At 38.5% G+C, this 13,145-nt stretch overlaps 1 protein-coding gene across 3 annotated transcripts in view; it reads right to left on the bottom strand.

The window, feature by feature from the left end:
* Window positions 1-13,145, bottom strand: part of aff4 (AF4/FMR2 family, member 4) — a 33,877-nt gene that overhangs the window by 16,370 nt on the left and 4,362 nt on the right. Inside the window, exons 1-2 of one of the 3 annotated variants that reach the window (XM_067608494.1) lie at window positions 5,882-6,486; window positions 1,115-1,244 (exon numbers count right to left, since the gene is read on the bottom strand). In XM_067608494.1, the coding sequence (XP_067464595.1) occupies window positions 1,115-1,244; window positions 5,882-5,898 (147 nt within the window). In that variant the 5' untranslated portion in view covers window positions 5,899-6,486. Of the gene's footprint in view, window positions 1-1,114; window positions 1,245-5,881; window positions 6,487-13,145 lie in introns of those variants that run through there. The other 2 variants (XM_067608495.1, XM_067608496.1) reach the window with 2 other exon arrangements.

The raw sequence follows: 13,145 nt of genomic DNA, 5'->3' as shown, positions 1-13,145 counted from the left end.
CTTTTCCTTCTTCAAAGTCAGCTTTTTACCTTCCACTTTATTGTGGGCCAAAACACACAGGCCAGCACTCATCACTCACCTCTGGTCCCATCTCTATTCCCAACCTGTCAGGACACATTCCTTTCTGCTGCTTTGATGGCTAGTTCAAGCTAAGAGAGAGCAGCCGCTTACCTCTGCTCAAATCTGGTTAGTGGCAAAGATTAGACCAGTACGGAGAACTCAGATCCTCTTTACAATTACACCGGCCAGGCGGGAGCTGGCTGGCCTGTATCTACAGTGCGTGTCTCACAGCATGAGGAAGCCATAGGAGGAAGGGGGAAGTTGGCGTGTTCTTCTGTTTACTTTCTGCAGTTGTACTACAAAACAGCTCACTGGGGGCCTGTGACGTCAAGACAAGAGTGTTTTGCGCAGAGCTGGTCAACAGCTGACTATCTGACGGCTAAACATTATTTAATTTGAACCGCAAATGTTAGAAACAGCATCTGATCTTGTTTTTAATACTTATGATTAGCGTAACCACATACTGTGCTGCACACACACATCAGTCAATTACATCTTGACTTTTGTGGGACATGGTCTTGATCAAAAGAGGGTGGACTGTCATTGTCAATAAAATTTGTTCAGACATGTCACATAAAAACAGCTCAAGTAACAGCATGAGTATTAAAACACATCTCCACTTTTCCCTATTTAGCCTTCATCACACAAACTATAAAGAAAACCGAGACTGCAAGATCTTGAAGGTCAGAGCGGAAAAAGTTGAAAAACAAATCGACTTACAACCAATTGTTTTTTTCCAGACCGACGTAGGAATGAAGTCAAACCAATACCGCATAAAGCGTAAACACAGGTGTGTAGAAAGACACCAGAAGAAAAAAAAAAAAAGGTTTCTCACCTTTGCCACAGAAGCCTAAAGCTAAACATTCCTCTTAGCAGTTTAACAACAGCAGCCAAAAAAAAGCAAAAGCAGAGACGGGATGTTTTAAAATATGTGATGACAAAACTGTTTCTCCTGGTAGTACGCGCAGTTCTCACTTCCTGTTACCGTTACAGATTCTTCTGAACTGACTAATCAATTACATGTCAAAAGTGAGCGTGAGGTAAACGAACTTACCACTTTGTAAGGTTCAGGGAATAGAGGGGAATTTGCTGGAAAGGCCTCGCCTCCTCCCTGCTGGATTTCTTGATTTCTCCTTTCTCTTTCTTTCATTCGGAGCACATTCCGGTCCTCACGGTTCATGTTGCTAATAACACAAACAGAACAAACACGTCAACATCAAAAAACATGCGGAGGAGTGACAATAAAGAGACTTCTTATCTCATGGCTTCACGAGAACGGATATAAAAGAGGCAGTATTGTGAAAGTGAGACATTCATAAAAGGAAACACCTGACGAATCCAGAAGTATTTATCTCTTGGCCAAACGTTTTTGGGTTTTTTTTTGGCTGTGATTTCTTAGTTCTTAATAAATGCTGAGTAAAAGTCCAACTATTCAGAATGGATCATACAATCAAGTTGCCATCATCAACTCTCTAATATGAGTCACAGGTTGGTTTTTTTTTTTTTTTGGTAAAACATCAGCATCATTCATGAAAACCCCACACATCATGAGCAGAGTGGATCACAGAGATGACCTGTGGAGAAAGTAGTCTCTAATAGGCTTAGGCCAGTCTAGACACCAGGCAGTAGCCTACTTCTACTGAAAACAACCTCCTTGTACAGATGGTCAGTGTACATTTGTAGCCCAGCTGAAACTACTTGTGGACATTTTCAGACGTTAATTTACTGTAATCTGTATAAGCTGTTCTCTCAGCAAATACACCAATCAAACAGAAAAGTTGATGTTTTTAACATCCGGAGAAGACAAGACTGTAAAAGCATACTGGACACTCATTAACACCGCATGCAAACAATATGCAAGTCTTCTTAGCCACTGCCAATACCTGTAAAAAGTAGATAAACAAATCTCTCTGCCTTGTGTTGACATTCTGAGCATAATGTGTGTAGTCCAAACACAAAAAGGACCGGGCTATTTAAGGGCAGAGTCCTTGTAAGTGAATGCATGGATTCTCACCAGAGAGGCAAATGCCACCAAATGCATGGACATGTAATTAAACTGGTAAAACGTCATGCAAAATTTTCTGCTGGGTGTCACTTTGAATATTAAAAACATGAGTGTTTGTACAGAACAATTGTGTGTACATTAGGAACAGCCAGCATGACAAAGAACAAAATGTGACTCGTCTCTGTTTTTGCACCTTGTTAAACTGAAAGCAACTACAGAGCTCTGAAACAAGAAACAAGCAAATTATCAGCCAGGCGTGTCGCCTCTCAGTTTTACTCGACAGCTTCAGGCTCTGCCAGTAACAACAAAGATTTTAAGTCTGTTGACAGAGTACAATTAGGCAGCACCAACCCGGCCTCCTCCTAGATTATAAACACAACACACAAGAGTGTTTTCAATCGTCGATAATTATGACTGGAAAGATGAAACGAAGCAGATGGGTTTAACTGATTTCAGAAAGAGGGGAAAAAAAAAAAAACACTACACACTGAGAAACTTAAGAAGTGAAAGGTAGACAAACTAGACTACATATTTGAAAGTTTACTAGGAGAATTCACTCTCACATGAAAACTGATCAGGACGATTGAAAACATGGGAAATTGAGACATAGTTACATTGAAGGGTGTAGACTAAATGTAGTCAGCACTTAAGCAAAACAGCTCAAAGTTTTTAACAACTTCTAAGTGTGTATGTGTGTAAGCTTATCAGTACATCCCCATAACAACTTCCCAAACAACCTCTTTAGCAAGCCTCTGGCTGTTCTACGTCATCAACAACACCCAACTATGAGTCATTAGGCTACGTGATTTATGATCTATGGCTAGGCTACATTAAACCTGGGTTCAGGAAGCAACCAAGGCCATAACCTCCGTGAGGTGTTTGAGACACACCATTAGCACCAGTTTTATCAGCAGAGGTGTAAATAAAACGTTGTTTAGGCTACCTATCATCCAAACATCCATCAACACCCCGCTGTTATTCTCTCTGGAGTTTATTTGAATAACAGCACAGCTAAGAAACAAGCCATGACTATATACACTGTCAAAAACCTAACTTTCACAGTAAAAATGAAAAACAACAAGCTTGCTGCAACTGAACTAACCACAGATTACTGTGTACTGACAACTGTTGCAGCTAAACTGTGTGAAAGCCACATTCTAGTTAAATTCTCCTTGATGTTAGTAATTTTGCCAAATGTACCACCAAGCTGACAAATACCGACTATCATTTCAAAGTCTTTGATTCTATAAATGTTGTCTGTGGTCTAAGAAAAAGACATTTTCACGCACTTGAAATAAAGCTCTCTCCATTTCAACTGGTTAGACGAGTAATGAAAGTAAACGATGGTGTGCCCAGAGGTGCTTTTAGTATGCTGGTACTACATGTAAATGCAAATGAGCCTGTCAATGTCAGTTTTGGAGTGTGGCTGAATGTGTGAATGGTCCACTGTTAGCACAGTGCTTAACAATCAAAAGCCCCAGGCACTGAACCCTTTGTAAACACTGCTCATGTCTATTCTGCCCACCTAATTGACCCACTCTGTTGGTTTTTATTAGTTGAACAGGGGGTTACACCCTGTAATATTGTTGTGCAGCACTAAAGAAAATCATCAAAGAAGCTCAATTGTCATTGGTTTCAACAATACTGTAGCATCAATGGACGTGCTCCCATCAACGTATTTTAATGCACATTTTGAAGTATCACATTGGAAAAGGTTGATGGAAACTGCAAAATTTTAAAAACTTCCTCAATTTTGCAAAAAACTTTTTACACTTGCTTGAGGTGGTTTTTGCCTTTTTTCAAAAAGAGTTAATGCACCAAGTTCTGATTTAACTCAAATAACTAATTGGTTCTTTCCGCTATCGGTGTCTTCCCGGCCAATACTAGCTGACATAAAGAACAATTACAACTTGCCCGATTGAAATAAATTCCTGAAGACCTCTCGCCATTTTTCTGTCATGGTGGCCTAGGTGACTGGTTTTGTGTCTGGTTCTCAACCACTAGCTTACTTCTTCTACTCTGTTTATTACAGCCATGTGTAACATAGCCTATATCGCCAACTTCTGACAAAACTACACTTTGCGTAGCCTAGTTTATTCACCTCAAACCAGTTGATTGAAACGCACCTAATTATAAATTTTCTTTTTTTTTTTTCTTCCTTTTTTGCAACATTTCAAAAGTTCTCTTAACATTAGATGAAAACACGGCTAATGTTAGTGTTTAGGCCCCGGCCAACCAGGAGTCATGAAACTCTGAAGTCTAGCATCCTGTATACATGTAGGTTTGAGTGTATATAAATATTAAAGTGTGCTTGTGCTTTTCAATAAATAAGGAAGTGCAACCAAATTGGAAGACCTGTGCTAGTGATATGATGCAAATATAGAGCAGACCTCCAAGCTCCAATCTGTCTTTAAGTTGGCCTTAAACCAGCCTCAATACTCAAACTTATATGGAAAGGCCAAACAAAACCCAGTTGAAGAATGACTTTATATCAATTAGAAAAAGTTACAACCGGACCTAAAACGTTTCTGTAAACATTTCCACTCATGGAGCTTGAATCTATCAATTATTAAGAGTAAAGCCACAAAATTTCTAATTTTAACTAAATGTGAGAAATCATATGACTTTGAGGACAAGTAAATATGAATAGAGGGAATAAACTTTGTTTTATCACAGTGGACTAATCTAAACATCAAGAGCAAGTCAGGAAACATGCTTTCCATTTCAACTTATTGACTCTTTAAAAACTTTGAACCAATGACGAGGGCTAGTGTGCAAAAGTGTGGCTTAGCATCACAAAAGATAGTAGGGAGAACAGAAAAATTTAATCATTGCTCGGAAGTACCATTATTTAATGGAGAAAGTTTGTCTAACATGAGACCGGCTCTACCCAAGCATGGTAGAAGGGATGTCCCCAGTCATAGTCATAAAGTCTCAAAGTCATCTAATGCCAGATAGTATCTCAAACCTACTTTCAAATTTAATCTTTAATTTTCTTAGGTAGGAATTGGGGGTTGTACAGTTAAAAGGGGCCCAATTGAACATAGTGTTTAGTCCTTTCTGAGGGTAGCAACTGAGATTGTGGGCTGTAGAAGCAAGACATGACTCAATAACCACAAACTCTGCACCAAGTACCTGTAGCCTTCAGGAAAGCCATGCACTAGTGCCTTATTCTTTGAAAAATACCCACGACAAGCAAACTTTAATTTCTATTTTATCCATTTGATTGCATGTTGGAGGCACAGATCATAAGTGAGCCTCAGTTTGAATTTATGGCCGAGCCTCCGTGCAAGGCCCGAGCCCTACAGAGCTAATCAGTTGCCAACATAGTGAGGTAGGCAAGGTAGATTGTTTCAAAAAAAGAAAACAAAAACTTGCCTAAGCAAATTCCTTCTTCCACAACACGAGTTTAAATGACATTTATGATCATCAAAGTGTAATGGCCGGCTAGGTTTATTGTAATCACTCAACAGTGTGCTGGACTGAAAAGGTCAAAGTCTGCAGAGTTGAAAAGGCAGATCACACTGTAACTAAATTAATCAGCTGTCCCTTTTTGACTCACAACATAAACACACAACATAACATAACATCCAGGCCACGTCTTCAACACAACCGAAAAAAGGGAAGAACTGATGGTTATCTGAGCACCATGAACACAAGATTGGACTTTTGTGACAGCCATTATGTAAGGCCGTCCAAAAACACTTCAGTGTGACTTGTACAACTAAGAGAAAAAAAAAAAAAAAAAAAGTGCTTTATTCTTCCCGGGAACCAAGAGAAATAAGTGAAGCAGCCAACTAGTTGTGGATTTCTTACCCTGACTGAGAGGCCATGGCCCCAACCACTGAGACATTGGAAGAAGGAGGGAGGAGGGTTCAGAGGATCTCTCAGGGATTCAGAAGTATTCTCCTCATGACTTGTCAGCTTATTTGTACGCCAGCCTCCTTCAGTGAAGACAACCTGGCTCTTTTTGTCTGTATCTGTGGCCGTCCAGCTGGAAGAGTGCAACTACAGTTTCTTTACTCGATTCGAAGGTACAGTGTATTTCCTTGGAGTGGAGACAAATCTGACTTAGGGAGGGGAGGTGACTGCTCTTCTCGGGAGATACCACGTCTGCAAACAGCGGGGGTAGTCACATGCTAGGTGAAGCCTGAGGGAGCCGCGGCTTTTGTTTTCTGTGGTGTTTTTTGAGGTTAAGCATGTGTGGAGAACAAGCGAGGTGAGAAGAGACTGGGGGTGGATAAGTATGAGTGGTGTCTGTGTTTGTCTGTGTGTGTGAGTGTGTGAGTGGTGTGCATTAACGCTAGAAGTGAATGTGAAAGAGAAAGATGGGATGAAAGAGAGATTTGGCTTGTCTCCTGTCCACATGAGTGCCAGACAGTCCTGGTGGTGCCTCTTGACTTAAAAGCTAATAGCAATGTGAGCCAATTCTAATCTTCAGCTATGAGGGGAAAAAAACTGCTCACCAAGGAGCAGAGGAATCTTTTAATTGTAAATAATTAAGTGTATGAATTATCTGTAGGAGGCACTTCCGCAAGGATAACGCTGACCGTGACAACAAAGCATAGCGACTACGATGATGAAGTATTTGTTAAGCCACTATAGAACATTTCTGTCTACAAACATTTATCTGGTTACTTACTAGGGATGCAACGGTTATAGATTTTGATGGTACGATTATAGTCTGAGAAAAAGTCATGGTTTCATGGATTATTATGCATTAATTTATTTCACAATACTATGGATGGATAAAATCACATGAGCATATTTAGTTTTGAAGAGGGAGCATAAGACACACTTTACCAAGGATTCTGCAACAGTGGGTTGAACTGCAGCAGTAGCAGAGGTAGAACAATGAAAATAAATAAACCACGCAAAGATGAACTTCAGTTGGACATTGCAGTAATGACTTCAGTTGATTTCTAATATTTAACATATAGTATTTTGAAATATTATTATTAATGTGAGATTAAGATAAACTTTATTGATCCCCCAGGGGAAAACATTACTACTATAGGTAATAAATTGAAGTGTTTTTAACATCAACTGTCATTACGCCTATTTTTAAATTCATTTTTAATAATCTATATTAATAATTAATCTAATTTTATATCTATGGGCTGAGAAATCCTATCTATATTGATCTGTTTGGCAGTTTTAGTAAAAATGGAAACTAGAAATCGGGAACATCGCTTATGCAGATGTTATTAAATCACTGAAATGCAATTAATTAGATCCAACGCTATAGTGCTGGAAGTCTATGAGATCCTAATGTTAAGCTAGACTTTTGCACCTGGCATGTTTATCTATCATACCAGAGTTTATTCAACACAGATGGGAGGAAGCAACAGGATGTAAAAGGTTGCACTGAAGCCCTTGAGGGGATTACATGCTGTTTTGATGAGTGTTAATTATAAATGGTGCAATGTTCCTTTTCCTGCTTTGTTGTTTACGTTGCACTGAAAGTCCAACTCTTAACTCACCGCTAACATTACTTCATCGACTGTAAGTTACACTTTTATATTTAATTTGCCACCAACTCAATGTTTCATTAAGTAACTTGCCCCCTTTTTTAACGTGTACAACCTTCACTTGAGCATGTATAGGTGGATGGTTCGAGTGTTGGATACTTTAGCAGCGGCTTTTCTTCAGCAAGTTTTACAAATTAGAGATCCGTCTTCTTCAACAACCCCCTGGCCATTCTTTATATATGCAAAATACTCCCACATCGATGATTAAAGCCTTCAATACTGGGTCCCTCAGCCATTGCCTGAACACTTTTAGTCTTCTTTAGCTAATGTAGACCCCCTAAAACACAAATAAAATGAGTTGCTCTCATGACAACATGTGTAACTTTGCGTACCTGAACCTGTTGCAGCACAGCATTTTAAGCTGGTGCACCAGATTCCGCCTGCAGTCTGCAGCTTGCACTTATGGACTTTTTTTTTTTTTTTTTTTTTTAAACACAACTGTCTAGTTTTGTTTATTTTCCTCACAGTACAACTGTTGTTCTGAAAAAATAATGTGAGAACAGAAACACTCAGTGTAGTTGAGCCTTCACGGTTACAAAACAGACATTTTAAAGCATCTTTAACAGTGCAATCGGTTAATCGCTGTATCTCTGTTACTTACACTTTGTAGTATTAATACTGGTTGCATCTAACAATTGTTTTCATTAATCTGCCCATTATTTTCTCAATGATTTTCTTACTCATTTAGTCTATGAAATGTTAAAAAATAGTGAAAAATTGTCCAAAACCTTAAGATATTCAATTTACTGTCATATATGACAAAGAAAAACAGCAAATCGTCACACATGAGAAACGGGAACCTGAAAATGTTGAGCTGTTTTTGCTCGAAAATGAATGCCAATCAACTTTTTAGTCGATCGACTAATCGATTAATCAAAGTCAGTAAATCAAAGTCAGTAAATCAAAATCGAAGGATGACTACAACTTGAAAGGAGAGCATAAACAAGTCTCAATGCAGTTATTTAACCCCTTCAAGTTAAATTAATAAGAGTAAAACAAAAGTTGATTAACATGAGAGGCAGTTTAAAAAAAAGATAAAAACTTAAGAAATTAATCAGCTTGGTCTTAAGACAGACTGATAGTAATATTAATTTACAAAACAGCCTTCCAGGACAATTAGGAAGAATATCTATGGGGAGGAAAAAGGGCCATGGAGGGAGCAGCGAGAGGGGAGCAAATCTCACCTCTTTCCGAGAATGGAACAGTCCACCCTGCCCCATAAAAGGAGATGTTATTTTACACCACAGGGCCTCTCCTCCATGTGATGTCAGTAAGGCCCAGCCAATCAGAGCCTGTCTTTCCGTCAACAACCTCCCTCCCTCCCCCCACTATGCCGGAGCAGAGGGCGAAGCACCCGTGCAGCCTGTTAAAGAGACAGCGCTCGGTTTCTGGCAGTCAGGTTGTAACAAACAGGAGACATTTTCATCAGCCTCATATGATGATGACATGCTGACAAATGTGTTATCATCGCATGTCAGGAGGATTTTATCTGGTACAAAAACTCTAAATGTCATACCATTTCACTTCTGGTATCTCTCCACTTGTTTCCTGTAAATGTTTCGGGTTGATTTGTAACATTTCATCACTTCTGAAGCACACTTAGGTCCAGCTCCTACATATAATTATATGGACGACCACGAGAGTTGGCAGATAGAAGCAGGAGTCCCTCCACTCCTTCAAACAGATTTACAGCTTAACATCTTTGACATTTTGACTGAAAGTGTACTTTATTTACCTAAAATCGCCGTTCTGTTTCTCCGTATTATAAGTTTACGACTGCTACTTCTGTTTACACAGTACGTTTGATGTCTGTTGCAAATCTATTATTCCTGGAAGAAAGTTTCCCTCTTGTTGCTCTCTCTGGGATTTCTCCCTTTATCCCTCTTCAACTACTTTCTTTTGTGGAGTATTTTTGAGTTGTAATTTGTGATTTTGGGCTCAACAACTAAAAACTGACTTTTTTAATCATGATCCAGTTTTTGAACCTGGCTTTTTTCTTTCTTTTAAACCATATCTTTGTGCTTAGATCTTCTTCTCATGATACAGTTTTATCCTTGACATCTTGGTCTGATAGTTTTATCTCTCTTGCACTTGCTTTGAATTATGAATGTTAACTTTTATTCGATCACTAAGGACTTAAACTCTACTGCAATAAAGTACTAAAATATTAAGATAATTGTTTCCCCAAGAACCCTGTTTGTTTCAAATATTTCACAAAGGAGAACAAGGATAACATGTACTTTTCATGTCTATTTTATGTCTCTTGCCTTTTTGTGAAGCACTTTCTGCTCTTGAAATGAGCTAAATAAATAAACCTTTTATAATCTTCATGATGTGCTGTTTAATAGTTGAACAAGTGAACTTTTGAACCATTTAAGCAAAGGGAACAAGAGAAAAACACTGCTTACATGACATAAAAATGAGTCCAGTCTAGGATAACTCCCTTTGACTCAGTTTTCCATTGCATCATTGTGAAATGTTTGAAAATACGTAGTATTTCTTCAGAAATCTTCAATTAAAACTCCTGGGAGTACACAGAATCGGGAAGGATAATGTGTTTATGATCAGGGCAGTTGTGCCTGGAAATACTGGAAATCATTTCAATTTAATACTGAATCTAAACACATCCTTTTCTAATCTCTTCTCTCTTTAAATTCAATCCTGCATGGAGAGGTCAGCCATCGATTATATAAACTCCGTTTGTTTTTAGAAATAGAAGCCAACTGCTACCCTTGGTTGAGTTAATCAATAACTAGACTCAGCAAGTAGAAAATGTAATTTAGCACCTAAAAAGCTTTGCAATATCAGTTGAATTGTTATCTAAAAATCTCAACAGCACCTTTCCGCACAAACTATGATGATCACAAATGATCCTAATTTTGTGTTAAGAGCTCAAACACCTTTTCAAGTTTAGAGAATTTTGGACGTTAAGAACAAGAAAAACCCAAAACACTAAAATCAATTTGCTTATACAACAAACCTCAACGCCACTGTTGGTCATTTCATATAAATGCAGTTTACAAAGAGTACTTTTATAATGCGTCTGAACAACAAGATCTCAGTAATGGGTACAGATGGGCAACCAGTGCCACCACCCCTGGTGTTTTTGAAGCAAACCTGCTGACTGCTGGCATTCCAGAGGGAGTGTCCATTCAAATGCTGCAAACCTGCCTCATATAAGCAGCTGTTTGGTGAGGAGTGCTGAGAAGACCACATGCAGCTAAAACAAGGACCCAATAATAATAAAAAAAACAACAACAAAAAAACAACTATATTTGAAAACTCGGCAACTTTAAAATCAACACTAAAAACCTACAAAAATCAAATAACTCGCCTCAGGAAATATTCAGGATCAGAACGGCAGAAAGAATATCTCATTCATACAATAATAAGCCTAATTCTCTGTGTCTTTCATGATAAAAGTATTTGGCTTTGGATGTTTGAGAAAGACAATCTCAAAATTAGGATTAGGTCTGACTGTTGAGAATGCTTTAGTTCCTGCTTTAGTAAAAAACCCTTAAATATTTCTATTTGGCTTCAGATTAGCTCCAATTAACATATCAATACAGGACTTAGTCTTGATTGGCATGTTCTCTAAACAACTGCTTATATCCTTTCATTCAGGCAGGTTTGAAGCATTTGAACTGACTCACTGTCTGGAATGCCTCCACTCAGCAGGCGTGCATTATCTGAATCAGAGGGAGCTGCTAGTATTTACCAATCAGGGCCCAGTGCTGTGACTCCTCTGCATTTAAAAGCTAATTAATCATATTAATTTAGATGTTTTTATATTTGACATCCTGAAAACCTGCTTTTACTGAGAGGTCAGATGTTCAATGAACACAAAACTCTGATGTTAATGACTAAATGTGTGATTTGAAAAACTGTACTATACGCCTCTATTGCTCCGGGAGAGTGACGTCTGTATCTTTGCCAAGATGATAAAGTCTGATAAAGTCAAACTCTTACGTAATTCTACATGAACATGTTGTGCATGTAATTGTTACTTTCTCCCTGAGTCCCTGAGTTTTGTATTTAGACCGATTTCTTTTCCATTGTTAAACTGGGTCTTGTGCACCTCTCAAAAAAAACAGCCTGATCATCTGTGGAAAAGTATCCAGCATATACAATTTAGCTGTAATCTCTTGGAAAGATCATGTGGATTTTGAATTGACAAAAATCATGTAAGTTGATCGCCGACAGAAAAAGCTCTCAGTTGCAGCTTTGACACAAATAACACAATGTTCGGGGACTTTTTTTTTTTTCTCTGCCACATTGTTAGTGGAACATGACACATAACCCTCAATTATCTTGGCAACATTTCCAAAAGAACCTGCGTCATTCAAGCTCTTCATTGTGCACACCAAACTATGTCAGGAGGCTTAGACCTTCGTCCCTGACCCCCTTCACACCTAACTGAACTACGCTAAGATATTTAACAATTTACAATCATACCCTTGGCCCTCAGTCAATATTGATTCAACAATACTACAGTGTACAATGTAGCTACATTTTCAACTCGGCGTGTTCTGGCATGTTTGTTACACTCTCTGGTTAAATGGCCTGACGTGAGCTTGGATAGTGAACAGACTTGATGAGTAAAACCAGTCTTACAGGCAGAGATGTGGTACAAAACGCTGAATTCATAACAAATTAGATTGCACCGAAGTATTTGAGCAATCTAAGATGTCTCCTCCAATAAAACATTTGAGGGAAAAATATAGTTTGCAGATTTGTTTAAAAACAACAGGAGTGGTGGGAGCGGGATCAGTAATTTTGCGAGTGAGTGATACCTAATTAGATTAGATTACTGAAAAAATAGCCAATGTCAGTTGTTTAAATGAAGCCTTCATATGCATATGTGCCTTTAGTAAGTAGCTGTTTCTAGTGTTTAACTGATTATTGGTCATCTGATTAGGAAAACTGCTTAAAGTTTACTTTTTTTTTTAAAGTCTAACACAAATGAACAACTTTGAAGGCATGTTTGGTCATACGGAGCTGCTCTGTATGTCATGTAACACTCCACTTAATAGTCTATCACTCACCCAAAAGATGAATTAGCTGCTCCTTAGTCAGGGTAATTTTACCTCCTAGAAAGTATGAAACATGATCTGAGCCGTTGGGACGGAAGGTCTCGTGTAAATTTACTGCACCAGAATGCAGTCAAAAATGTAACACATGTGATGACAACAAGAAAAGTCAAGGATTACCCCAACCTGACTGAAGAGTCATAGGAATTTCTTCATCATGAGGTAGTTTTCCATCTATCTGTCACAATGTTATTACTCAGAGAGCAGTCTGGGTTAAATCTGACACTAGTGTATCTGCCTGCCTACAAATAGACACTCGCTAACCTATAGCTTACTACTCTGAACCTCTAAATAAACCTCCGCCCTGCCCAGAACAGGCAGTTTGACACTGTGGCCAAATGTGAACCTCCTGAATAAAGAGACCAGTTGATGGAAAATTAAATTGTATGATTCATAAAGTGGGGTCTTTGCCATGCAGGCTCCTGCGTTTCCTCTGAATAAGAGTGCAAAAGTTACGTC

Source organism: Thunnus thynnus, chromosome 13, assembly GCF_963924715.1.
Source record: "Thunnus thynnus chromosome 13, fThuThy2.1, whole genome shotgun sequence".
Taxonomy (NCBI): Eukaryota; Metazoa; Chordata; class Actinopteri; order Scombriformes; family Scombridae; genus Thunnus; species Thunnus thynnus.
Note: the sequence above shows the minus strand (reverse complement) of the source record. Positions and strands in the feature narration are given on the sequence as shown.